General features: G+C 41.3%; 2 protein-coding genes across 4 annotated transcripts in view; both read right to left on the reverse strand.

The window, feature by feature from the left end:
• The window catches only part of MARCHF3 (membrane associated ring-CH-type finger 3), a gene marked incomplete at its 3' end in the record, with an annotated part of 154,100 nt that overhangs the window by 114,454 nt on the left and 12,164 nt on the right, over nucleotides 1–27,482 (reverse strand). The gene's annotated exons all lie outside the window — the stretch shown is intronic.
• LOC308617078 (GTP-binding nuclear protein Ran) lies at nucleotides 15,928–18,075 on the reverse strand. The gene has a single exon (XM_081233753.1). It carries the CDS (start codon nucleotides 18,036–18,038, stop codon nucleotides 17,388–17,390), a length of 651 nt encoding a protein of 216 aa, XP_081089879.1. The 5' UTR covers nucleotides 18,039–18,075; the 3' UTR covers nucleotides 15,928–17,387.

Below are 27,482 nucleotides of genomic sequence, written 5' to 3' on the forward strand. Positions count from 1 at the left end.
TACTCGGACCTATGGCGGGCCTGGGGCGACGGTGAGGCAGGCTGTCCTCTCAGTGCAGAAGAGGAAGCCGGGTGCTTGGCAGCTCTTCCCTAGGCAGCCTGGGCCCCACCTGAAGAGGTTCTGACTTACGTATTTTCAAAGTCTCCAGATGACTCTCATGTGCAGTTCTGGGATCTTACAGACTGTCACAGTAGCATGGTGTTAGGACAAGCAAGGGCTCTCGGGTCAGAAGACCTGGGTTACGACCTTGGTCTACCAAAGGTTAACTGTGATACCTGGGGCATGTTAATCTCTACGCTCGATTTTGTCACCTGTAACATGGGCTAAATACACCTTCTCCATGGAACTGTTCTGAGTATGAATGAAATCAGATGAAGTACAAAGTAGAGTGCCTGGCGCATAGAAGGTGCTCAGAAAGTCGGGGGGTGGAGTAGGGTTATATGCCTTGGTTCTGAATTGTCCTTTTCACCCTGTTAATATGGCTCCATGCCAACCAAGAACCATTGTTTGTCTCCTACAAAGACCCACATCAGGGTGACTCCTTTGTTGACAGGCAAAATGACAGCTGGCTGAGGGTACCGTGGCCCTTAAGCTAATCCTGACACAGGTGCAGAGCTGAGTCCCAGCATGTTGTGCCCGTTTAGTGTCTGACGGTGCAGGGAGGAGTGGTCATGCCCACAGGGTGGTGTGTGAAGGGACACTGGGTTGTAAGTCAGGAGAACTCACTGTGCTCTGTGATGGGAGGAAACTTGCGCTGTACACACATGGCTCAGGTTGTTCTTGACACCCTATTCCACAGCCAACTAAACACGTCATTTTTCTCCCCTCCCGCAGGCTCTTCGTATGGATTAAACTGAGATACAGGGTAGCGATGGGCTCTAAAATACTTCACGCGCTCGAAGATAATTAACACATTAAAGTAAAAATTAGGGCTTCCCTGGTGGCACAGTGATTGAGAGTCTGCCTGCCGATACAGGGGACACGGGTTCGTGCCCTGGTCCAGGAAGATCCCACATGCTGTGGAGAGGCTGGGCCCGTGAGCCATGGCCGCTGAGCCTGCGTGCCCGGAGCCTGTGCTCTGCGACGGGAGAGGCCACAGCAGTGAGAGGCCTGCGTACTGCAAAAAAAAAAAAAAAAAAAAAAAAAAAAAAAAAAATATATATATATATATATATATATATATATATATAGGACCAATAGAGCATCTTAAACTTCTTCATACTTAGAAAAATATATTTTTAAATAGCAGTCTGCATCACTTCCAGTCTTCAGGAAACTACAGATAAGCTAAACAGCAAGTTCCTGAATGGAGAGTACTGATCTTTGGCAGCATTTAAAGAGAATAGGAGTAAAGATCTAAGAGTTCAGCCCCAATCCACCAAAAGAGGAATTTTTATAGATAAGTTTTACAAGTGGACGTATCTTCATTCCTTCTGGAAGTCAGACAATGGGGTGACACACATCTAACTAAACAAATTTTTCCAATAGAAAAAAAAAGGTTGTAAAAATTTTATTTCAAGAGTTACTAAATTGTATAACTTTGTAAATGTGAACTTAGCGCCTTAGTTTACATGTTAAACAATGTTTCTATTAGGCTACATCTTTAAATATTCAGTATTCTCTGCCAGTTAAATACTACTGCTATATAAAACCTTAAACTGTAAATAAATAAATAAATAAATAAACAAATAAATAAAAATAAAATAAAATACTTCGCCAGGTCTCACTAACAAGTCTTAGCCTTGCAAAGCCTTCTTGCGGGGTCAGCTGTGCATGCCTTCAATCTCTCGTTCCTGCAGGCGGAGCACTGGCTTCAGAAACAGCGCGGGCGGAACCGCAGAGCTGGATGGCACATGGACTGCCCCGCCGCTCCCACACGCCCCAAAGGGCAGGTGCCTCTGGCTTCCCAGGAGAGCTGCTTATTTTTTTTTAGCGAAGGAGGGACAGACGATCCCTTTTGAAAAGCTGGCCTCGGGGTGGGAGGGAAGGGGCGGGCAAGCGACCTGGCAGGGCCGTGGCACCTCCATTGCTGTCTGACGACAGGAACTAGCCCTCTGCCCGTGACCAGGCTTTCCTGTGAGTCTGTGAGGCCACAGGCTGGTCACTTCCTCGGCTCGGGATCGAGTATCATAAGCAGCCATGGGACAGCTCAGAACTCTGACTGAGGGCAGGGATCTGAATATGGCAGGGCTTGAATTCTCTCATCTGGATGTTGGCAAGGGCTATGGGAAGTCGCAGCAGGCTCAGAATGCAGACCTCGTGGGGAGCTAACTTTGGACTGGAAGGGCAGTTTACTCGGGGCCCCAAATCCTCCCTCGCTGCCAAGTGACTTATGATGTTGGGATCCGTCCGCTGAGGCTCCTGTGGCCGGGGAGCCAGTTCCCTCAGCTTCCTTTCCAACTGTGCCCCCTCCGCCTCCCAGACCCTTCACTGGTGGCCAGTCAGAAGAAGCACAGGATGCGAGGGGTTCTCTTAGAAGAGGTGGGTCAGATTAAATAAAATGAATACTTGAAAAATTCTAAATAAGTACAATGCGATAGATGCCTAAGAACCAACATTAGTAAATCCATCAGGAGTAATATGTAAAGCAAATAAATTTGAGCTGAATCATGTGATGCCTTCTTCTTTTTTTTTTTTTTAAATCTCAAAAGGACTGCTGATCTCTGCCGACATGGCAATGTATAGGACAGGCACTTCCGTGAGCAGTTAGGGTCTCTTTGACAAGGCAACTTGGGTTTCTATTAGTAGAAAGAAGGTGGTGGAATAAATACAAGCATTTGTCTCCCTGGACACCAATAAAATGATACTAAAAGGGGGAAGAGGGACATAACAGTGGAGCAACCGGGAAAAGAATATAAGGGAAAGGAGAAGGATTTCAACAGATTTCTGGAGGTCAAGGAAAGGATGGCAAAGAGAACAGGGCAGATGACGGTTAATTTTATGTGTCAACTTGGGTAGGCTGTGGCGCCCAGTGGTTTGGGGAAAAAACTAGTCTAGATGTTGCTGTGAAGGTATTTTGTAGATGTGATTAATGTTTATGAACATGTGAATTTCTGTAAAGGAGATCACCCTCTGTAATGCGTGGACTGTGGGAGAGAGGGTCTGGCCAATGAGTTGAAGGCTTTAAGAGCAAAAACTGAGGTTTCCCAGAGAAGAAGGAACTCTGCATCAACACTGTAACATAGAAATCCTGCCCAAGTTTCCAGGCTGCTGGCCAGCCCTACGGATTTGGGACTCAAGACCGCAATATTAGCTCATCTGAATTTCTAGCCTGTTTGCCTGACCTATGGATTTTAGACTTCCCAGTCCCTACAGTCATGTATCAATTCCCTAACATAAATGAACCTCTATCTCTATCTCTCTGTCTATGAATATCTATATCCACCTGGTTCTTTTTCTCTGGAGAACCCTGACTCATATGGAGTGAGAATGTAAGAGCCTAGAACATGTAGGAGAAAACTTTGGTTAAGTGGGAGGGTGGGAGTGAGCTGCCTGGCAATGTACCAGTAAAACCCCAGGCTCACTGGGCAACTGCAACAGAGACTGGGATTTTGAAGGGGGTTGAAAAGCAGAGAGGTTCATTTAAGTCTACCTGATGTACAGGGGGCCTGCAGGCACCCCTCACTCTTCTCCCCATCCCCAGCCTTAGTTCCATGCACTGTGGTAGAAACCCAAAATTGACCTGTGGGCAAACTATTAGAGGACTCTTTTATCTCTAAAGAAATTTTAGGACTGCCTGGAAATTGTACTATATGTAAGTTATTAGCATTAGGGGAAGCTGAGTGAGGAATATACAGAAACTCTGTATTATTTTTGTAACTTTTCTCTAAGTCTAAAATTAGTTCAAAATAGAGCCTTAAAAAAATGTCTGGAAAGATGTAGGAGGGATAGAGTGTGTGCCAACACTCTAAAGAAAAGCCCTCCCCTCAGGCATTTGGAGCACCACCCCCAAACTCCTAACTAAAACCTAGCCCCTTCTCTGTGTTGGGGCTTGGGGAGGGACATGGCTCTTCAATACAAGCATTTCTGTGCTATTCTATTTTTTAACTTATACATGTATCATTTTGATAAAAACTTAAAAGGAGAAAAAGAAGTTTCTTTCAGACTTGAATGAGCTGTTTTTTTATGTAGGTGACACTCACTGACATCACTAACACATTTCACTGCAGAAGAAAAAAGCCTATAATAATAGGACCAAAGGGAAACAATTTCAAATGCAGACTTAGAGGCTCAAACAGCAGGACAATTAGGAAATTTCTGAACTGTCCTCTTTGTCAGAAAGCAAAGGAAGTTTTTAAAAAACACTTTAGTAGCCCTCCTTCTCCCCTGGACGCCATGGATTTTGTCAGTGTATGAGTGCTAGTCCACCATAGATCTAAGTGTAAAAATGGACCAAATGCTTCATAAGCTGGTCCACTGACACCATCTCTTGGCTGAGGAATGAGATTTGTGGATTATTCAGTTCTACTGTGACCTAGCAAACCACAAATTGTAATACACATAGAGGAGAGAAATGTTTTACTGACAGCACCAGTATGAATATATTAATTATAACACTTAAAGCACATCAATGATAATTATGAACAGCTTCCTATGATGTTATGCTCTCATCCTCAGTGTCTTCTGCAATGATGCCAACATGCCTTATTAAGAATGAAATTTAGCAGCATCAGGCTTCTTCTCTGAGTTTTTTCTCTCTACATCCATTAGCACTATATTCTTTTCCTTGGCAAATGTATTCATTGGCCTGATAAAATGTCTAGTTTTGTGAACTCGCCACATGCCTAGCAAGCAAAGGTCCCCAAAGATGTTTTCATTGACTTCACTGCCTTTCGGAATTGCTGTGCAGGGCCTGCCAACTGGGTCTTCTTCAGGCCACGTGCAATATACAAAGTTGGGCAATTCACTGGGGCTGCAAATGCGGGCGGCTCTGGGGAAACAATTTCCTGGACAATAAAAGGGAAAGCCACCCCGTGGGTTTAGTTAATGCCGAGTGAACAGTCACAAAACTGCTGGGTGCCCCAGGGTATGTGGCACAATCAAAACCTGTGATTGCCTCCCCACACTGCCCCAGCTTCTCTTCTGCTCTCGAATTCTGATAGCTCAGCTCCGAAAAGTTCACCGGCAGTCAAATCTGTAGCTGGAAACAAAACAAGCTGCTTCCTCTCGATACCACAGGTATCATATTTACTGGTCCTTAATATTCTGTCCAAACTGGCATTGCTAAGGAGAATGTCACATCAGCCCCAAACACAAGACCTACCAACTGATGCTGCAGAACCTTCCACAGCACCTCCGAGCGTGTGAGCTCAGGGAAGGAAGGGGAGCTGGTAGCTTTGAGGCTGACGGGCAAGCATTGAATGGACAGTCCCCTGAAGCAGAATCAGACAGAAAATCATCATTTTCCATTTGCTTTTCCATCTCGTTTCTGTTGTATTCAAGTAGAAGCTGTACAAAAACCCCACTGAGTCTAGTGCCCTTGGCTGAAAGTTTTCCTTAGTTGGGATCATTCCGTTAATTCCTACTTAAATGCTGCAAGTAACTGGTTCCTGGAGGTTACTGGTTGGATTTCCAGGTCAGGGTGCTTGATATGATTACTACAGAACTTTAAAGGTTACAAAAAGGCATCAGATGTCCACAAGTCACTCATTTTTTTTCCTTCCCGTTTTTGATGCCCAGCTGATTCTAAAGCAAACCATCATGACCCACAACAGGCTGTAGGAGGATGAGGCCTCCAACCGAAACAGCCTTTGAACTCACCTTCCTGTTGAGTCCAGTAGTGCTGATGGCAGCAAGAGCCAGATAGCACACAGATACAGCTCTCCTGAATTCGGGCTGAGGTTCCAAGGCCAGTGGTAGAGGCCAAATCCATAATCCCCTTATACCAACCATATGAAATCTAGATGATAAGAAGCCTTATGAGCAAAGTATCTCCAGTGGTCAGAATCTGAAAGCGTTTAGGTGAGGTGCTAAATCAGTTATTAGGCAATTGATAATTTGAATAAAACTTGGAAAATCACCCTTAAAAGATGTGCCATCTTCAGGTTCCCAGTATTCGATGTTATCAGATATCATCACACCACGACACTGGTGACTGCCCAAAAGGCCTGGGAAATGACTTAGTGGCCCATCAGATTTTCTGAGCTTATCTGCAAAGCTGCTCTAATCTCCCCTGAATATCAGGTCAGTGTCTTGCCAAGCAGCCAAACACTCACTTTAATCATTTTCAGGCAGAAGAAAAAAAAGTTCTCTGTATAAATAAAAAGCTTAACCCACTGAGATATGGTCTAAATCCCTCTTCCACTTCTCTTCCTTCCTCTCGACTCACCCACAGCTGAAGCAGAACAACTTCGTGGACACCTTTAAGCGACTTTCAGTGCACCTGAAATATATAATCCTACTGAAGTGACCTAAGATGGTATAGATGTAACCTTAATTATAGAACTTTCTTAGTGAGTAGTATAGGAATGCACAATAGAACAGCCACTTTGGAAAATGATTCGGCAGTTTCTTATAAGAATTAAACACACACCTGTCATTCAACCCAGCAATCCCACACCTAGGTATTAATATTTACATAGGAGAAATGAAAATATGTTCACATAAAAAAATGATATGTGAATGTTTATAGTGACTTTATTCATAATGACTCAAATCTGGAGACAACTCAAACGTCCCTCAACTGGTGAAGAGATAACCTGTAGTATATCCATACAATAGAATACTACTCAGGGACAGAAAGGAACTAACTGCTGATCCACACAACGACATGGACGGATCTCAAATATATTATGCTGCATGAAAGAAACCAGACTCAAAAGGCTACATACCATCTGATTCCAAGTATGTAACATCCTGGAAAAGGCCAAACTATAGAGTCAGAAAACAGGTCAGTAGTGGCCAGGGGCTGGGAGTGAAAGGGAGAGTTGACTATAAAAGGGCATGAGAAATAAACTCTCAACTACCAAAAGTACTCACCAAAAAAAAAAGGCATGAGAGAATTTTGGGGGGTGATGGCTCTGTTCCATATCTTGATTATGGTAGTAGTTACACGACTGTACGTATTTGTTAAAAATGCATAGTTCTGTACACTAAAAAAAAGTGAATTTTACTGTATGTAAATTATACCTCAATAAACCCAACTTGAATACAAAATCTCAGCAGAAAATGCTCAGTGATTAAGAAAGGCAGCCTTCAAAACAGCTGATTAACTTCCCGCCTACATTTAGATCTCGAGGCCTTCTCCCATGCTGGATCTGGTGATGCTCAGAAGCCAGGCACTCAGTCACTCTTGGACACATAGTTTAAATAAAGCACTAATATGTAAATCAATAAAGCTGCGTGCCAGCATGCCACTGCGTCTGGGGTTACTCATTTAGGAGGATGTTTTCAAGCCTGTACTTCATGAGAGAGCTTCTGACATTTTGACATGAAGGTGCTGTTGATTTTACAGGGTGCTGCATATGTTCCTACCTTGCTTTGCCTAGAGTTCTCACTGCCTGGATGTCACTGCTTTGACAATCATTGGAATCAAGAAGTTATTTCAGACTGAGAATTCAAGCCTTCCCTGTGTTTGTGTTTTCGATGATAAAACAAATTAATCTTTATTATTCTGACCAGACATAACACAGAGAAAAGAGACTTCCCTAATTCAGTGATATTCTTATAGATTACTTGTACAGAATTGTTTTCGGCCCAAAAATATTTATGTCCTTGACATTCAAAGGATTTTGTTTAATTTTCTTCTGGATGCCATGACCGTAATATACTGTCTCCATTTTGAATGGCTATGATTTGAAACTAGGCTTTATTTCCTCTCTATCCTTCTCCCAGTAAAAACATTTATTAGAAATCTGCTATATGGAAATAAATGCTAAAGGCAGACAGAATGAGAAATTCAAAGATGCAGGCTTTTGGGCGGCCTACATCAGCTCTTCAAAACCTCCCATGGAAGGCAGAGTGTGATGTGTTATAAGCAGAGGCTGAAATATAGTGCTAAAGCAGCAAGGGGGTGGGGAAACAATCTGGGAAGGTGGAGTTTAAGCTGGGCCCTTGAAAGATGAAGAAGATTGGGACTGCAGGCAGTCCAGGATGAGGAACTACTTTGCATAAAGGGTCTTGTGAGTGCACGTTTGTTTAAGCCGGTTATCATCAGCTGGCATCCTGGAGCCTGAAAACCATGACTATTTAAAATTCTTTTGGAATTTCCATGTCTCAAGGCCTTGGGGCTCTCCATTTCTCCGTGAACCCCAAAGTACCCTATTCTCTCACACACTACAGCTTCATGTACTTAAGTTACCGTCCTTGTTCAAACGGCATTTATTTCAGCGGGGACCCTCGTTTAAGTGGATTGCTTGTGGCCGAGTGCCAAGTTATGAAGAGGCGAGAGAAAAATAAAAATAAAATGAATAGGAAAGGGAGAAGAGGGCACACTGGTGGCAGGCTTTAAGATGGGGTGGAGCACTTGCTCCTCTCCAGTGGGGTATGGATCCAGGATCTTTAATCTCCCTGGGGAGTGGTGTTAGCAAAAAACACTAATAATGAATGCAGGAGAAACTTCATTGTGGAATTGTCATTACTAATAAGAAAATGAAAATCATCTCAATGTTCATCAACAGGGAACTGCTTAGGAGTTCCCTGGTGGCACAGTGGTTAAGAATCCACCTGCCAATGTAGGGGACATGGGTTCGAGCCCTGGTCCGTGAAGATCCCACAAGCAACTAAGCCCATGTGCCACAACTACTGAGCCCGCGTGCCACAACTACTGAAGCACGCATGCCTAGAGCCTGTGCTCTGCAACAAGAGAAGCCACCGCGATGAGAAGCCCACGCACCGCAACGAAGAGTAGCCCCTGCTTGCTGCAACTAGAGGAAGCCTGAGTGCAGCAATGAAGACCCAACACAGCCAAAAATAAAATAAATAAAATAAATAAATTTAAAAAAATACTCAGGCCCTTCACAATTAAGTAAACTTAAAAAAAAAACAGGGAACTGCTTGAATCGATAATTGATTATTTACATAATGGGATATTATAGTCAGTAAGAAAAAAAATAGTGTGAAGAGATGGGAAGATCTCTAGGATAAATTACTCATGTTATTTAAAAATCAGGGTATAGAGGAGTATGTATAATGGACTCCCTTTTATATTTGCATACGCACACAAACTTCTAGGAGGATACATAAAAATTGTCCACGTTGGTTACATCTGGAGAGTGAAAAGTGAGGGTAGGAGAAAGAGAAAAATTTACTTTTCAATTTATACCCTTCATAACTGAGTTTATTTTTAACTACTTGTGCAGATGATGATAATCATGATCACATAAAGTATTAAACAATACTTACAATAGTTCCTGGGCTGACTTGCAATTTAATATGAAGACCACTGGCTACTGTTGTTAGAGGGCCAATACAGAGACTAGAGGTTCATTTCAATAACTATTAAATGGTTTAAAAGTGGTTACTGGATATGTCATTGTCTCAATCCTTGAGCAGCCAACAGCAGAGTGCAGCATCAAGTTAAGACAGAGAAACACAACAGACATGATGTGAATGTGTGGGAAAGCCAGGCAGAAAAGACTTCCTGGTGGAGGCACGGATTAGGGTTTGGATTGGTGAAGCAGAAGAAGCAAGGAAAGGGCAGCAATGAGAAAACAAGGAAACAATATGGTGAGCCCTTCACTTGACATACAGGCATTTGCCCTTCTTATTTCTGTTTTGGATCTGATCCGCGCTGGAAGCAAGAAAGAATTCTAAGATCTGAAAATCCCAACCCCTCTCAATCGCAATGGCAGTACCTTTCCATCAAAGACTTTATAGACTGAAGCTACTTGGACCAAGTCCCATGAACTAGACTTAGTAAGGAGACAACACTACCAAGGAATTCCCTCCCACCGCCCACCCCCCAACACACATGCATGCTTCAGCATGTACACAGGCACTTTAAAACAAATTCTCATCTCCTTTTCTTTGTCAGAGGTAAAAAAGCTTTGCCACATATATGAATAATATTTGACTAGCCAACCTCCCCTTTAAAGGATTGTTCTTTATCAATGTATTTGCTTAGTGCTCTATCCCAAGAAGTTTCTCCAGAAACACTGTCCTCTTTTTGCCAGTGTGGGGACAGAGTAGGAAGAGGAAGATCTCTGCCCTGATCAACAGTCTTACGATTTCTCACCATCACTGGTACCCCAAAGTGGAAGGGCCAGGGGACTCAGGTCAGTCTTTCCTGTGGATTCAGATTCTCTTTCTAATGGAAACAGTAGAATAACCTATTCAGTTTATTCTTCTAAATGCCAGTTTAGCCAAGATGACTGGATACCTTATTTTTTGGTAAGATTATCATTTTTTCAGACTTCCTCCCTCTCCCTCTCTGGAGAAATTATGTGAGATGAGCAATAATTCTCTGGGTTCATTTAGTACATCTGACCGACCCAGGCTTAACTGCTACTATTGTCAGGGAATTCACCATTTGTGCTATGGTATCAATATAGCAAAGAAACACTGCCAGTTACCTTAGAAAATGACCATAATAAATAATCGGCTGATTGTTTATCACTAGAAAGAAAATACTGAAGCACTTTTATTACAGAAACCCATTGGAGGCTCTTGGCAATCTAAGAAGAAATGAGGAAAGATTAAGAGAAAAAACAAAATAATATTAGCCTATTCCTAAAAACTCTCCTGGCTGGCATTATAAAACAATCTCTTGAATGGCAGGAAATAATATATCTCACAACATGGGAAATCTTGGGTCTTGGTGGGCTATTTTCTTTTATTTTGTGTAGGTCCCAAAAGAAGTTAGAAAATGTCATGTGCAGGGGAAGGAGGGAGCGTGGAAGTGCAAAAGCAGCAGCTTCCAAGTGGCCCATGTGGCAGCCAGTGAGCCTGGTAACCAGGAATCAGTCTAGTCCAGCAGTGGATCATAAAGCAAAAAATGCTGACTTACGGTGGAGCAGAATTCTGCTCTTGTAGCTAAAAATAAAGTACAAAATTCCTGCTCCCTTTTCAAGCCGCTCTTTGGCCTTCCTCGACTTGGAGAATGTACTCCAGCTTGGGTCAGGGATGAAACTGGAGCAGCCACACTAGAAGAGCACTTGGCCTCACACCAACATGCTTCTTTCTCGACTTGGCTCTCTGCGAGCTCAGTGCAAACATTCAGCATTCCACGGCCGAGGCCACACACACGAAAGCCATCAGGTGGAGATGGCCACAAATATACTTTCTCACAGTGGGGAGAACAGGTGGGAAGATGAGGTGGGGGAAGGTCAAGAACAGGGTGGAGAGAAGGGAACCTCATGAATGCTTCAAACTCTATGCCAGGAGGACAACAAACAGATATTTCCCTGGCTATCAACCTGAGAGTAGCCATTTTTTTAAACAAAGTCTCATATATTCCCCTGCACCACTCCCTCCGTGCCAATCCCCAGATGCCAAACAAAGTGAAAAGCTATATCACAGGGAACTCTATTCAATACTCTGTAATGGCCTATATGAGAAAAGAATCTTTAAAAAGAGTGAATATATGTATAACTGATTCACTTTGCTGTACATCTGAAACTAACACAACATTGTAAATCAACTATACTCCAATAAAAATTAAAAAACAAACAAAAAACAAATTGAAAAGCTATAAAGATTTGTGGTTAAAAGAACAAGCTCCAAAATATTTGTGGATGTTACCTAAAGATGCCTCAAAGTGATGGACTGAAGTAAAAAAACAACAACAACTAAGAACTGGGAGAAATAGTACCACATGCCACAAGACATCAGGAGGAATCATACATGCCACGAAACCAGAGAGGCTCCCAGAAGGTTCTTTCTCAGCAACCCCTCTCAAGGAGAACTAGCATATTGAACTTGCCACATAATTGCTTTTCAGGTCTGTTTCCCAAATAATCCCTCAGTGAATACCTACGTCAGCAAAACAACAGGAATTTTTATATTGATCCTATAATACTGGCACGTCTGTGGGCTATAAGCCTCAGTCGGGGCAAACACATAAAATATTGCCAATGGGGATATGACGTTTTTATCTAATGTAGATGATGCAGAAAATGGGTCCATTTTCTTCCTTTTTCCAGATGGCAGAATTTTTTTCCTTATACAATGCCCAATTTTTTTTTTTTTTTTTTTTTTTTTTTTTTGTGGTACGCGGGCCTCTCACTGTTGTGGCCTCTCCCGTTGTGGAGCACAGGCTCTGGACGCACAGGCTCAGCGGCCATGGCTCATGGGCCTAGCCGCTCCGCGGTACAATGCCCATTTTAATGGCAGTTATGCCCAGACCAGCTTTCAGTGAGCCCATTAGAACCAGCCAGCCCAGAACAACCTCTTGGACTACCTGCACCCTGGGGACAGGGAGGCTATTTACAGGGCAAAGTCCTGGATGACTTGACCTACATCCTGGGCCTCCCAGCTCCAAACTTTAATCCTTGTTCTTGAAGGTTACTCTGTCACTGACTTGCAGATTTGACCCTCACTATTCTATGCCCAGGCATAAATTTACCCCAGTACAGCTTCTGCCTAGCCAGTCCCCTTGCAGTAATGCCTCCCAGCTGATTCAGCCCCTGGTCCTCTGGCACCTGGCTGCTTCGGGGGGCAGCACTCCCCCTCAAAGAGATGTATTTTTAAGGCATGCTATTTGTTTCCAGATAGTGAAGTTCTCTATAAATCAAATATGCAATCTAATTTATTTGTTTCAGCAGACATACCAAAAACATATGATTGTAAGACTGTTAGTGCAGAAGGTATGACAAATAAGGCACTGCTCTCACCCTCAAAGAACTTACCCATTCCTAATGCCCCACACTGTGTAGAAATCAGCCCACTCCATGGAAGCCATCTTATGGAACAAAAGCAAAATAATAACAATGCCTTAGAGTCATTCTAAACTTTATAGATTCCAAGAGGCTAGTACATATATTTCAATATTAATGATCTTAGGTCAAATTCTCACTAGTGAATTGAAAGAGATCCTTAACATCATTTAACCAACTTCGGGCTATCTCTATTCCCACCCCCCTTAGCACACCTCCCTCATTAACTTCCTTCTCCCCAAAACTTAGGAGGCGTCATGCTTCCACTCCATTCTTCATCCCACATATTCAATTCATTTTCAAGTCCTGTGTGTTCTGTCACCTTGAAATTATACACTTCTCTCCAGCCTCAATGCTGTCACCTTACTCAAGCCATCTGAATTACTACGGTAATCTCCTAATTGGTTGCCTTGCTTCCCCTTTTGTCCATGCACAGTCTATTTGCCACGCAACAGCCAGTGATCAGGGTGCCCATAACATGCAAGGAAATGGTGGTGAATTTGGTCCCAGCAACTTTTATTCCTCTGGAATGCTGGGCAGTGATCTAACATGCAGGAGGATGAGGAATAATTTGGATTTGGCAGTGCCAGTGACCTCAAAGCATCACTCTCTTTGAAAAAGGCAAGAATGAATTACTGTATATAAGGTTCCAGGAAGACAGCTGTAATCATGCGGATGCATGCCACTCAGAGACAGTACAGAATGGACACTACACATAGTGACATATTCCAGAGGGTATGGAATGAGAAACAGAGGTAGACCAAGGAAGAGTTGAGTACATTTAGTGAAGGGTGACAGGGCGCAAAAGGATTTCAAGAATGAAGCTGGGAACAATACCCAGCCACCAGAAAGATGTTAACCCTGTCATGAGTGATGAAACCAGTTAAGAATTCCAGCCACACAGTAAGGCCTTGAAGGGTAAAGAGCTCACATTATCTGAGCCCTGATAGCATTTGTCTGGTGATTATCAGAAGACTGAGGAATAGAGACGAGGGTTATATTTAAAATGGTTATTAGTTTTCAAGTTCCTTCCCTACCGTTTGTTTGAAGTCTGGCCTATACACAACTGGCATAGTTTTGTGACTGTGAAAGATGTACTGCCTGTCACTATTCTTGGTGTCTCTTTCATGGAAAATAAACTGATGTTGTATTTGGATGGGCAGAGGATCTTATAAAAGATCTAAAGGGAAGAGGTGGACACAGAGATGATGGAAAGCAATTTTACCAGCCTCCAACTGGAGTAAACTGTTACCATGCTTAGTCAGGCTTGGTTTGCTTGTCTGTTTTTGGTACTGATTTTAAAATGGTTAGTTATTTTAGCAGTCCAGTGTTGCATTAGCACTAAGACCACCATATCAGAGTGAAAACTATCACCAGGCCATTTCCCAGAGCCTGGACAGCCTTGCCCTCAGGTGAAACAACATCACTGCAGAGGTTTAGAAGGTGGTCAGGCTCATTAGCATCCCTTAGGCATTTCTAACACACAGAATCCAACCCCTTCTTATATCACATTTTGAGGCAGTTGAGCCCCTTGCTACAAGCCCAGTTCTTTTCACAAATCAGAGGTTACTGGGGGTTTAAGACGGAATTCATTTTTACTGAACCAGTGCTTTGCTCTTACTACAGTGGAGTATGCTGGCAGGAAACTCTGCCTGGAGGGTGCGATCAATAACTAGAGCAGAGGGAAGAGGGCAGAGCATAGACCACATGTCCTACTGGACTGAGCAGCTTGAGGATGAAGATTCTGTCTTGGTTGTCTCTTTAGCCTCAAGCCTCAAAGATGCCCAGCACTCACTCAATGCTTGTTGAATTGAACTGACAGTTGTAAAAAAAAAGAAAAAAAGAAGCCCAAGGGTTGAAGCTTGGTGAGTGGGGTGGAAGGAAACTGGAAAAATAAGGGTTTGGGGGTATTAGAGGAGTAAATAAACTCTGGTAGGAAATGAGTGGAGAGAAAAAAATTTACAAAAATTTACCAAAAATGAATGGCGAACCAAATGTCAAAAGAGGATCCCACAAAACATTCCATTCATACACAGGTATGCATGAGTGCACACAAACACACGTGCGTACACATGTGCACACAAGCATGGTCAATACCAGTGGAGAATAGAACTCGCTAGAAGGACTGAAGGGCAGGAGGGGTCTGGGAGGAGGCACCCCCTTTGCTTTTAGCCCCTGCTCCCAGGATGGGGAGGTGGGGGATGCGGCTGAGGGAGGCTGGGTGCAGCCAGGGGGCGAACTCCAACTGGAGGCCCCACTTAGGTTGGGAGCTCCAGACACTGGACTCCACGGTTCTTTCCTTTGTTCCACAGGAACACAGGGGATGATCCCTCTTCACTAATTCCAAAGGAGATCCCTTCTAGTTCAATTTCCCAATGTAAACCAAAATTTAGCTGACAATTCACCTTGTTTCTATCATCCATATACAGCAATGAACGAACTGCCCCCTATAAATAGGTTTGCAACACTGGGATGTGCCTTTTGCAAACATGAAAGTGGAATTGGCCTGACAGCGATCAATAATGCTTGCCTACTTCCCTGTGCAGCTCTGTTTATTTTTAGTCCCTACACAGAGCACAATGTTTGTAGGAAAAACTCTATATATCACCTTCAAGAATAGTACTAACTAATGACCCAGGCAGAAAAAAAATTACACCTACTTTATTCCAATCATTCCCTTTTTTATAGGAATAAATTCAGACTCAGCAGGAATTTGTTCTACTATCTTATCACATAGATTCAGGCCTTTGGGGAAGGAGATCATGAAGCTTATAAATTTCCATACTTCCTTTATTACTCCCTGTTTTCTTTTTTTTTTTTTTTTTTTTTTTTTTTTTTTTTTTTTTTTCCAGGCAAAGTAGAAGCAATGTATTTGGCAATTTTTTTCTTCCGACGAGTGACGTAAATCCTCTCCCACCTCCAAGTAGCTTGCAAGATTTAACTGTTACATTTAAGATTCAGCGTATTTGTCATTCTACATAAGGTTACACACACATATCCTTCATGTAAGTTATCTGAATTAAAGGTCTCATCCTGATCATGGGAAGAAACTTCACATCTGTTAAAATCTGGTTCTGAATATAGCATAGCATATACAGCAATTCAAATCTGTAAGTGAATCTATTAATATTTATTCAATATTTTAACAAATTAAAACGCATCCAATTTTACCCTTTATATTTCAGTTCTCCACATATTGACGTGATCCTTCCCTACCTTTTTAGGTAGGAAAGTAATCATTTAAGGATAACTGGACACCTAAAGAACTTTGGTAAACTGCACTATAGTACAGTAGTACTTGCATGAGCAAAACAGCTCTTATTTTGACTTCTAATTGCTACAGTATGGTGTCGATGGGATCAAACTCAGGCAAGACGGACTCAATTCACGTTTACATGTGGAAACCATACGAACATTAAGTGGTTAACCTACTGAGACTTTGGCAGTCTTGTTTCACTTCACTGAGAAGCCAATGTAAGCCCTACTTTTTTGTTGCAGCATCCTACTGTGTCCTTGCACCGCCCACAAAAATTCTTTGTGGGGAGAAAAACCATCAAAGCTGTGATGTATCCAATGAAATCCTTAATCTTTGACATCTTTAAAGCTTGGGAGTACTTGACAACAGCAGGTAAACGTGGAACATCTTCCTAGAATACCAACTTTACGTTAAACATGTTAACGCTGAAACAAAAGGCAAGTAAACGCACAATTTATATTCACTTTTAACAGATGAGACGTCCCTCAAGTTCCCGCAACCATCTGTACGGTTTCGTCAGACTTTGAGAAGCTCTACATTAGAACATGGTTACTTTTTGCCATAAAAGCAACTACAATTCTTAAGATCTCTATTTGAAACGTCTAAAACAGGTACCACTTTTATTCTGACAGGTCACACAAATCTCCAACAAGCTCTTCCCTAGGTGTGACACTACCTAGGCCAAAAGGCAGGTGGGGTAGGTATTATTTTAGCCTAACTGCATTGACAGTATTTACACCTCTTAACGACTTACCGAATACACTACTGTTGACCTGTCATTTCATTTGTGTGAAATGATTCACATGTACAGGAAATCAGAAGAATTTAACCTAACAGACTTCAAATTAAGTAGTAATAGCAAAGGCAATTCAGATACTAACATGGCACAATTTTCCCTGTTAGTGGTTTTAAAATGCTCATTTAAACGAGGGATGAGTTCATTTGCTTAGATATTTGAAATACAACTTTATTGTGATTCTAAACGGAAAGGAATGGGGACGACAGTAACAAACAAGATTCCACCACTGAATGCTGTAAGGTGACTGTAGCAGTCTCACATTTGAAACTCAACGAGGAAACAACTGTGTTCCAAAACACCTAAATATGCGGGTCCAAAAAATGAAGGTTTCGTGTTTTTTTTGTTTTTTTTAACTGCCACATTCACTCCAAAGCCCATTCATCTGCTTCAGCATCCCAAAGATTAAGCACATGTTCTGCTTAGCTATATAATAAAGTGGCAAACACGCTGCACCACTGACATCACAGGACAGTTGCCTATAAAACTAGACTTCTGACGCTGGGCTCCAGCTTCACTTTTCTCACAGGTCATCATCTTCATCCGGGAGGGCAGTTGTCTGAGCAACCTCTAGATCGTGCTCGTACTGCGCTGCCAACGCTGGGTCCATGACCACCTCTGGCGGGGCGAGAGCAGGCATGGCGACAAACTCCAAGTTAGGGTCTCCGATCAGTTTTCTAGCAAGCCAGAGGAAGGGCTTTTCAAAGTTGTAGTTACTTTTGGCGGAGATGTCATAGTACTGAAGATTCTTCTTTCGGTGGAAGACAATCGACTTTGCCTTAACCTTTCTGTCCTTAATATCCACTTTGTTGCCACACAACACGATGGGGATGTTCTCACACACTCGTACCAGGTCTCTATGCCAGTTAGGCACGTTCTTGTAAGTAACCCTCGATGTTACATCAAACATTATGATGGCACACTGAGCTTGGATGTAATAGCCATCTCTCAGTCCACCAAATTTCTCCTGGCCAGCTGTATCCCATACGTTGAACTTAATGGGTCCTCTGTTGGTATGGAACACAAGGGGATGGACCTCAACGCCCAAGGTGGCTACATACTTCTTCTCAAATTCACCAGTCAGATGGCGTTTCACAAATGTAGTTTTCCCAGTACCGCCGTCACCAACCAATACGAGCTTGAACTGCACTTGGGGCTCTCCTTGCGCAGCCATCGCGATGCTACTTCCAGAAGCGTCTCCGCGCCCGTCTGACTGCCCTGTTTTCTTCCATTTGCCAATTTAGCTAAGAGTTCATTTCTCCATTGCACAGGCAAAGAAGTGCATCCTAGTGCACATAAACCCAAAAAGAGAGCTTTCGGTTGCTTAGAAATAGGAAGGCGTGTGACCCGCTGCCTCACCTCTCTACTTGTACATCATCATTGAGAGCACGAAGCTGCAAAACCCCAATGAGGAGCATCACTGGGTTCAGCAGTATAAAATGTGCATTAGAAAAAGGACTGGAAGCTGGAGCAAGTAATTGGGACTTGATTCTCCGCAAGGGTTGTCTTGCCCGTCTCTGCGTTTCCTATGGAGTTCAGCATAATGCCCTCACACATCCTTTAATGCCAAACAAGTTTCTCCTAGACATAAATTGTATTTGGATTATTTGTTGCATATTGGAGTCACCAGTGAACTTGTGAATTCCTTGGGAGCCCAACTAGAGTTCCATCCTCATGTTTGCATCCTCAGCAACCAGACCAAAGCCTAGAATGACATAAGCTCAGGAAGTCTTGATTGAAAGGTCAGATTATGTCACTGTGTGACCATGGGTAAGTCGCATAACTCCTTAGGTCATTCATGTCCTTATCCAGGGGGTTGAATGGAGTCTATGACAGTAACCATCAGTGAGCATGTGATTGCCCTGAAATTCTGGGCAAAATTTTATTTGGCAGAGTATGTGTATCATTTTTCTGAGAAGAGGGTATGTATCTTTTATTGTTTCAAAGACTCTGTGACTGTTCTCTGCCCCCAAAAGTTTAAAAATCCTTAGCCTAGAGCAGTAGTTTCCAAAATTATTGAATCATGAATTCCAACACTAAAAAGCTTTTGAACGTGCACACCATGCTCATGTACTAGATATGTACCCATGTACTATATTAGGTCCATTATAAAACAAACATCAAAATGACAAATGTACAAGGTAAATATGAAATAAGCAATACTTTAAATATTTATTTTCTTTAACTACATCTAAGAGTAAAAAACCCTTTTCATCTTACTGAACAATCGTGATTTTATCGAGAGTAATGTGACTGAACATACTTCATGTTGAAAATCTAGATTTAATTATTTGTGATGTGTTAATTTGAAGGTCTAGTTTTAAGTTCAATTTATTTTACATAGGTGGGTTTTAATGGCTGTCATAATTTTAAGCAATAAAATCACATACAACATAAACATTTCCAAACTCTGTTTTTACAATATTCTCTCTATAATAAGAGTTTCTTTAAAATTCAGTTATTTTCTTACTTAGTCTTAAAATGATACCTTTATTTTGAGAGGACAAATTAATTATGTTTTTAATTTTTTAATTTTTATTTTTTTAAAATTTATTTATTTATTTATGGCTGTGTTGGGTCTTCATTGCTGCGCACGGGCTTTCTCTAGTTGTGATGCGCGGGGGCTACTCTTTGTTGCGGTGCACCGGCTTCTCATTGCGGTGGCTTCTCTTGTTGTGGAGCACGGGCTGTAGGCGCGTGAGCTTCGGTAGTTGTGGCGCACGGGCTTAGTTGTTCCGCAGCATGTGGGATCTTCCCAGACCAGGGATCGAACCCGTGTCCCCTGCATTGGCAGGCGGATTCTTAACCACTGTGCCACCAGGTAAGCCCTAATTATGCTTTTTTAAAAAAATGACCTCTAAGTAGCATACTACTGAAGTTGCTTATTATCAGAGAAGTGGTCAACAAAATATGAAACCATTTCCTTTTCATACAAAGAAAAATGAATATAACTTATTGGTAGGTTTGACATCTCAAGTGTTTTTCAACAAGATAACCAGCAAACCTCTGTGAGGTTTCACGGTCCCTTCTTAACCTTATACAAAATATCGTATGGCTTCTGCTATATGGTGTATTAAAGGTTTGTTTTTATAAAATTAACTACAAAGTAGCATCCTGCAGAATTTTGTGTTCCTATGGCTTCAACAACTTGGCTGCACTAGCTTGCTTATGAATGATACAGTGAATGAATTTCTCTCTTGTAACCTTACCCTACAATCCTTCTCTAAGGAACAGCTGCTGTTTAAGAGGAAACGCTACTTAGGTTTTTTCATAAAACATTTTCATTAAGATTATAAATAAATCTCATCTAGTGGTGGCTCACCAAAAAGAAGCACTTAGTATATTTCATTGGTAAAAGAGAAATGAACAAATACAGTAGGTTAGATCTAACATCTTACCAATGTAGAACAAGTCTTTTGCTCCCCATAACTTGTTCTAATACGATATTTGCTTCTTCAAGATTTCAGCAATATCTTCAATAATACTTTCAGCAGCATTTTGAAATTTCTCAAGGCAAAGTATACACCTCCTTCTAAAGTATTCATTCTTTTTTTTTTTTTTTTTTTTTTTTTTTTTTTTTTTTTGCTGTACGCGGGCCTCTCACTGCTGTGGCCTCTCCCGTTGCGGAGCACAGGCTCCGGACACACAGGCTCCGCGGCCATGGCTCGCGGGCCCAGCCGCTGCGCGGCATGTGGGATCTTCCGGGATAGGGGCACGAACCCGTGTCCCCTGCATCGGCAGGCGGACTCTCAACCACTGCGCCACCAGGGAAGCCCAGTATTCATTCTTAATGATAGTAGATGTAAGTCTGTATTTCAGTTATTTGTCTTGATAATTTTGAGATCTGAGGGCTGATTTCTGATCAGAACTGATTGTACCGTTGTTTTTAACTCACAACGCAGCTAACAAAGAGCCTGTCCTAGAATGAAGTGTCAGCTCTTCCATCCTCATATTGCTCCCTTGTGATTGCTTTCACAATTAGTGATATCTTTAATCCATATTTTGTTTTCACCAGAATCTTTTTAAGCTACTTGCCCTGTTTTTTTTATGGGGGGGTGGTTATTGTTATTGTTGAAAGCTAGTTTAATTGAAACTAATAATATTCTGCAGATTAACTTAATTGGACACATACGAATACAGTGCAACATGCTGTACACAAGTGAGGGGATCATTGTCAACCCTTGCATGTTGAGGGAAACTTACTCCTCCCTCAGAATATAGCGCCTCCTGACTTGAAGAACAGGGGAGGGTACAAATACAAATTCATATATAGTAGTAAAATTTAATTTTTCTTATTTTTGGAGTATAAAAAATGAACAGACATTCTAGTACTTTTTACCCATGCCCCATTGGTTTATCTTGGAAATTTCACTTTCTAAACCCTGATCTAGATAATCTCCAGTGCCATTTCCAACTCAAAAATTAAAAATTAATGGACATCCTGCTAGAAAGGTACTCTCATTGACTGCTCAAACAACTCTTAGATAATCCCCAAACTTATGTTTCCTGGTAGCTCTGGAAAAACCCTCCATCTACAAGTCTACTGAGTGAGGAATGAAGGCAGGTTACCTGGGTGAGTCTTCTCCTGCTGTCACCTAGAAGAGAGCCTGGCTGAATTCATCCAGAAGAACCAGGTAAGGTCGGCCAGTGTCTGTCTCCCTATTAGCCTACATTCACATACTCCTCAAATGGACTGGCAGTTTTTAGCCTCCACAAACATTAAAACATGTGATTGTGATGTGTCTCCAGGCAAAATTATTCAGCACACACAAATTTCACTTGGAGGCCTTGACAGCTGCAAGTGGGAAGTATGTGATGGGGTCAGGTGTTCTCATGGTTGTTCTGGACAGCTCCATTTTGTGTGGGAAGGAGAAACAAATTGTATTCTATTATGTGGAAGGGCTAAGTTTTCTAACTTTAGAATCTGTTAGCACCTGGATTATTTTCTTTGAATGTGGTTTTCTACATTTGCCATGCTGAGGGGCAGGAGCTCCAGAAGTCTAGTGTGTTCTCTGTGGCCAGTGGTAACCGTCACCTACCAGGCAGTGGGCCAGACAACCCAGTTCAGTGACCAAAGCCTATTTCAAGAGTCTGAAAGGACAGACATAAACATCTAGGAGAAATTATTTGTACAGCGGCAAGACCTGGTTACCCTTAACTCTTAAGGGACTAACTTACAAGAACATAGGTAGGTTTCAAAATAAAGAAAGACAGGGACTTCCCTGGTGGTCCAGTGGTTAAGAATCCACGCTTCCAGTGCAGGGAACACGGGTTTGATATCTGGTCGGGGAACTAAGATCCCGCATGCTGTGTGGTGTGGCCAGAAAAAAGAAAGAAAGACAGGACCAAAAGACAGTCTTTGGAATTTTGTCCAGTCAAATTTCCTCCATGAAAATTAGCTTCTCTTCTGTTCTTTGAGAACTCCCAAGAAGGAGATTACAAAGCCTCTAATTCCTTTCCTCTCACAACCAGAGTCTTTCACGAAAGCTAAGGATAGTCACTCTTAGGAAATTAACCTTGATTGGCTATGTCTGTATTTGAGGACAGGATAGTGTAGAGACTATAGGTAACATTAAGGCTTTCTTTCTTCAGAAAGAAAGTTTTGTTAACAAAAAGAAAGACAACAAGAAAAATAATCCTATCTAAGTTGTTTTCTATATTTTAGAGATTCCACCAACATTATCTACTATCATCAGAAAGCCTAAGATAATAAACGGTTGTATGTATCTCAGTTAAAATTATGTAATATGCTTTTCAGTAGGCTTTTTAGAAAGTGACAAGATGGCTCTTATAAATGAAGCTTTTATTTGTGCTACTTCCTTGCACACAGGTTTATAAGCACTGGTACTGTATTTCCTATATGAAGGGACAGAGGTTATTAACTGTGTAAATCTTGACTGGGTTCCTGTTACATGTTTGCATACTGGATTCCCTCTATTTTCCTATGAACCTAGACCCTCCATACCCACCCCCATCCCCCCGTTTATGCCCTTCTTGCGTTAAAGTATGAAACCTACTGGTTAATCTTGCTTGGAATTTGTGATCAGACAAATGGTATTTGAGCTCTTCCATATAACACAGGTAAAAGAAACAGCCAAAATAGGAACTCAAACAGCCAACCAGTAACTGGTGAGCATTGCCCTTACAATTAAAAGTTGCCAACCAGAAAATTTTACATCTTTCTCCCTACAGAAAGGAAAAATAAACGGTCTTGAAAGATGAATATAATCATAGAGTATTAACACTGGCACAAGTCCATAAAAATGGTCCATTTTTTTGGTTCCTTTTCTAGAAGAGAGACGTCAGGCTCAGAAAGGAGCCTGGGGACTTACTGCATATCCACCTCTTGTTAGAGGCAGAGCCAGACCCAGGCTCAGGGTTCTGACTAGGGTCAAAGAAGAATGGGGCACCTGGCCTTCTGGTCACTTACGTTGACATCAAAGAGAAATCTCATAGCAGTAACTAAAATTAGATAACCATTTTCATAGGGTGGTAAGGAGTTCTACAAGGCACATAAAGATTTAAATATTTATTAGTTATTCATACATTTTTGAAACTAGAAAGGGATTTTCAAAGCACGAATCTATTTCAGGCACTCCTAAATATTTTCTGGGATGTTCCCACCAACATCTGTCAACTGACAGAGGCCTAGAAAATGAGCTAACTTTATAGCTCACAACCAGCTTACTTCATGGTGGGCAAGAACCCGGCACACACAATGGTGCAGCCAGACCCAACTGCCACATCACTTGTGTTTGCTTCAATCAGAAGCCAACAGACCTCTTCCTGCCAAATGGAAACCACTCCCAGAATTTTCATTCCAGAGGGATGTCTGTGAGAGCTGTGCTTCTAACCCTTTTCGAACATACCATATCTGGATCAGGAATAAAAATGTAGGCTCTGTGTTTAAGCTGGAGAAGGAATAAAAACTAAAAAACACTGTCAAAATACTTTCTTTTCATTGAGCCTCCAAACCACTCAGCTCACCTCTTGAAAGTTATAACCTGCATGAAATAATCCTAGTTCAAAGTGGAGTGTTTTAATCTGCATTAATGACCTTTGAAAAGGTGAGCCTAGGAAGGCCTCTGAGATTCAAGCAGTGAAACTATCTAGGCAGAGTACATGCAATCCATGAGCCAGGGTACTCCTGTGAAGGACTCTGTGCTGGAAGTGAATGAATCCTCGGTGCTCTAAAGATGGACTCAAATTCAGTCATCTCGGCATGCCTCCATCTGCTCATCCAAATAACCGCCGGCTCTCTGTGCTGGCGTTCAATTGCTTAATCTAGCGTGAGGGGATGGTTTCTCTCAGAATCCAAGGCTCCATCTTGGTCTGGCTCCCCCAAACAAGGTATGGGGCAGATGCAGGAAAGCACTGCTTTTTTTCCTAGTCTTTTGTTAAAATTAGAATATGCAAATGTATGCAAAGTTAGGTATCTTCTGTGGTGAAAATTCCCACATACAAATATTAAATCTTCCTCATATTACCCCAAAAATAAAAGTAAAAAGCAACTGGATTCCCTAAAAGTGTACTTTTCTCCCATATCCATATATAATACTACTTCACATTCAAATATTAGGATAAATGCGATTTTAAGAGAATTCACTTTTAACTGGCTGCTTATTCCTTGTTAGGAATTTCAACCACCAGGTAAATCTATACCTATAACTGTATATAGCTGATTATCGCTTCCCATTTATAGTTCTAGAATGTGAAGGGTACCATTTTAATTGGTATTCAGAGGTCTGCTAATGTGCAGACCCAAGCAGTTCAATTATTTTGCCCAACTGGGAAAGTGAGTTATCTAGAAACAAATGGGAATGACAGATTAAAAGGCTATCCTTGTTAATACTTTCAAATTGGGCTAAAGTTAGTTATACCCTGTTGAGTTCTTCCACTTCTTAGGATGAACAATGCAGTAAGCATGTCGAGACATATTGCTTGGGCCTCTAATCTTAGCTGTGACATTTCCTGTCTCATGTCCTACCATCAATAGTGACCTACTTGCTATACTATGTGACTTTCCAACTGGGTCTTTTAATGCTCACACATGGGAAACACAATTATTTTTATATTTAGCACAAGGTATAGCTGTGAAACATTTCAAATGATTTCTAGTTCAGGATATCCACACTAATCTTATTTGGTGGTAATCTTTTTTTGCTTTGTCATTTAGAAACATAATAATAGTTATAACCCATTAAAAACAAAGCTTTCACCTTTTTTTAAAAAAAATGTGAAAATGCCACACTATGTCAGTATCTAATAAATTGAAAACTAATGAGCAAAAAGTAAAAGAATCACGTCCTAGTTACTTATCTTGTTTAAAGAACTGGACACAAATGATTCTTGTTGAAATTGACAAGAAACAACACTGCTGGTATTATTTAGGTTTGAAATTCTTGGAAAAGTGAAAATAACTTATTAATGATGATAAAAGAGTAGACAAAAACTAGCATTCAGAAATGCAACAGAAGTGTACAAAAAGACAGAGCCACAGGATTTGTTAGGTAAAACTAAAGCTCATCAAAAAACAGTGCACAATAAGATTACAAATACTGAGCAAGAAGGCCTTATAATACAACAAAATATGTCTGAAAGTAACTCAGGAAAGTTGATTTGCTAGGCAAAGTAAAACTGTCATCCATAGTTTTATAATTAAGAAGAAAGCCATCATTGCAAACTTATGTAAGTGTGTATGTAACATAGCAAATGACTGTTTAAAATTTTAAGTCTTTTCTTGTTAGCTTTGACCCACAAACCCTAAAGAAATGAACAAAGGATCCAACACTCTAATGAGGAATACTTGTTCCATGTCACTAGTGAGTAAGCAAATTCCCAACACTTAACCAAATCTCCAAAACAGATGTCAGGAGTCTGCAATACACCTATTTAAGTGAATTTCCAACTCTGTGGCTATACCAGCTCAAAAGCAGCTGCTTTTGTGAATCATAAAGGGCCTTTCAAAGCACAGTGTTCACACATGGAAAAGCACATGTTCTACTTTGCCTCCGCCAAAGAAGCCTCACTGCCACCCCCCAAATCCTTGGGAAATATTCCAGCAATGTGTGTGCACCCATTATGGATTCTTTCTCATTGCTACTGCTTTTGCTATACTTTTTCTATAACCTCATGCTGTTTCCCACCCACACAGATTAGAAAGAAAAAAGAAAGAAAGAAAGACAGACAGACAGAAAGAAAGAAAGAAAGACGGCTTTGTTGAGCCATAAAAAGGCCAATCTACTGTATATGAAAACTACCCTATCAAAGGCAGGCTCTCAAGAGCTTACACAGACCATGCACCTGTCCAACTTTAGTCGTAATGATACGCTGACCCAGCCCTTTAATTACTGATCTCATTGTCACCTGGATCCTGATGGCCTCTTACCCAATCACACACCCAAATCTACCCAGGTTATAAAGTGAGGAAGAAAGGGGTCCCTGCCAGGATACACATGAAGGAAGATCTGCTTTTGGAAATCTGATATGGGGAGTGTAGCTGAGAAGTGTACTTCATAGTAAGCGACTCTAACAGGTTTGTGTGGCAGTGGAACACCAGAAGACAGAAAACAGCATCAAGTGGGTTTGGACTGATCCTGGGCACAGACGCTGTAGTTTGCGAGGTCACCTGGGGAAAGATCTGGGGAAGATGAGCAGGTAGGACGGAAATGTGAAGTTCTTGTCAAAGTTGAAATGATGATTTATTTAGTTGAGTGGTAAAGGCACACTGCAAGCCTCAGAAAATAACGGCTCACAACATATGTAGCAAATGACACGGCAACCCACACAACTACAGGGAAAGAAAAAACACAAACGCACGTACTTTAATCGAGAAGGTCCTGAGCTGAAAGCCAAAGAAAAGGGACTTCGGAAGAAGGCTCTCTGTTTCATTTCTGTCAATCCCGTCCAAATTAATATGTGAGGTAAAGCTATTTTTCAATTTGCACCTTCATAATTACTTCAGAATAATTAACAACACAGTTCTAAGAATAAATCATTTTAGTAGATACCTGAGTGCAAATGAAAGATTGTGTGTAAGAGAAAACAATTTTAAGTGAATTTGCCACTCCAAATTATCATGCAATTATTATTCTCCCAATTTACAATTTAGCTTTATATGTATAATACCTTCATTATTTTAAGCATTTATGCCCTGAAATTAAAGGAGTTGGCGTCCTTAAAATTATAATCAATATAAAAACTAGAGTTAAGAGTATTATTCAAATTTCCCTCTTGGATTAAGCTCTTGAATTCTTATATAATAATTGTAGTAAGTCTATCTTGTTTTCCAAAAAACTTTGATATCTATATTTTATTTTCCCTCAAAGAGAGAAAGAAAGCAAGCAGGCTTTTTTAGTTCTCAAATTTTACAGGAAAAAAAATCTACAGCGTGCATACTCAGCTCATTGACAATTATTACCCTACCTTATTCCTAGTGTAGGAGATAAAAGACTGACAATGGATTCTTAGAGATTAATACTTCTAAATATTAACTCCATTAACTTATTCATTTGATCGTTCATTCATTTTACATATACAGCCAGGGTCTCTGCCCTCATGGAACTTACATTCTAGTGGGCGAAATAGAAAAAAACAAGTATACAAGTCAGTAAATTAC

Source organism: Mesoplodon bidens (genome assembly GCF_964165515.1).
Source record: "Mesoplodon bidens genome assembly, chromosome: 4".
NCBI lineage: Eukaryota > Metazoa > Chordata > Mammalia > Artiodactyla > Ziphiidae > Mesoplodon > Mesoplodon bidens.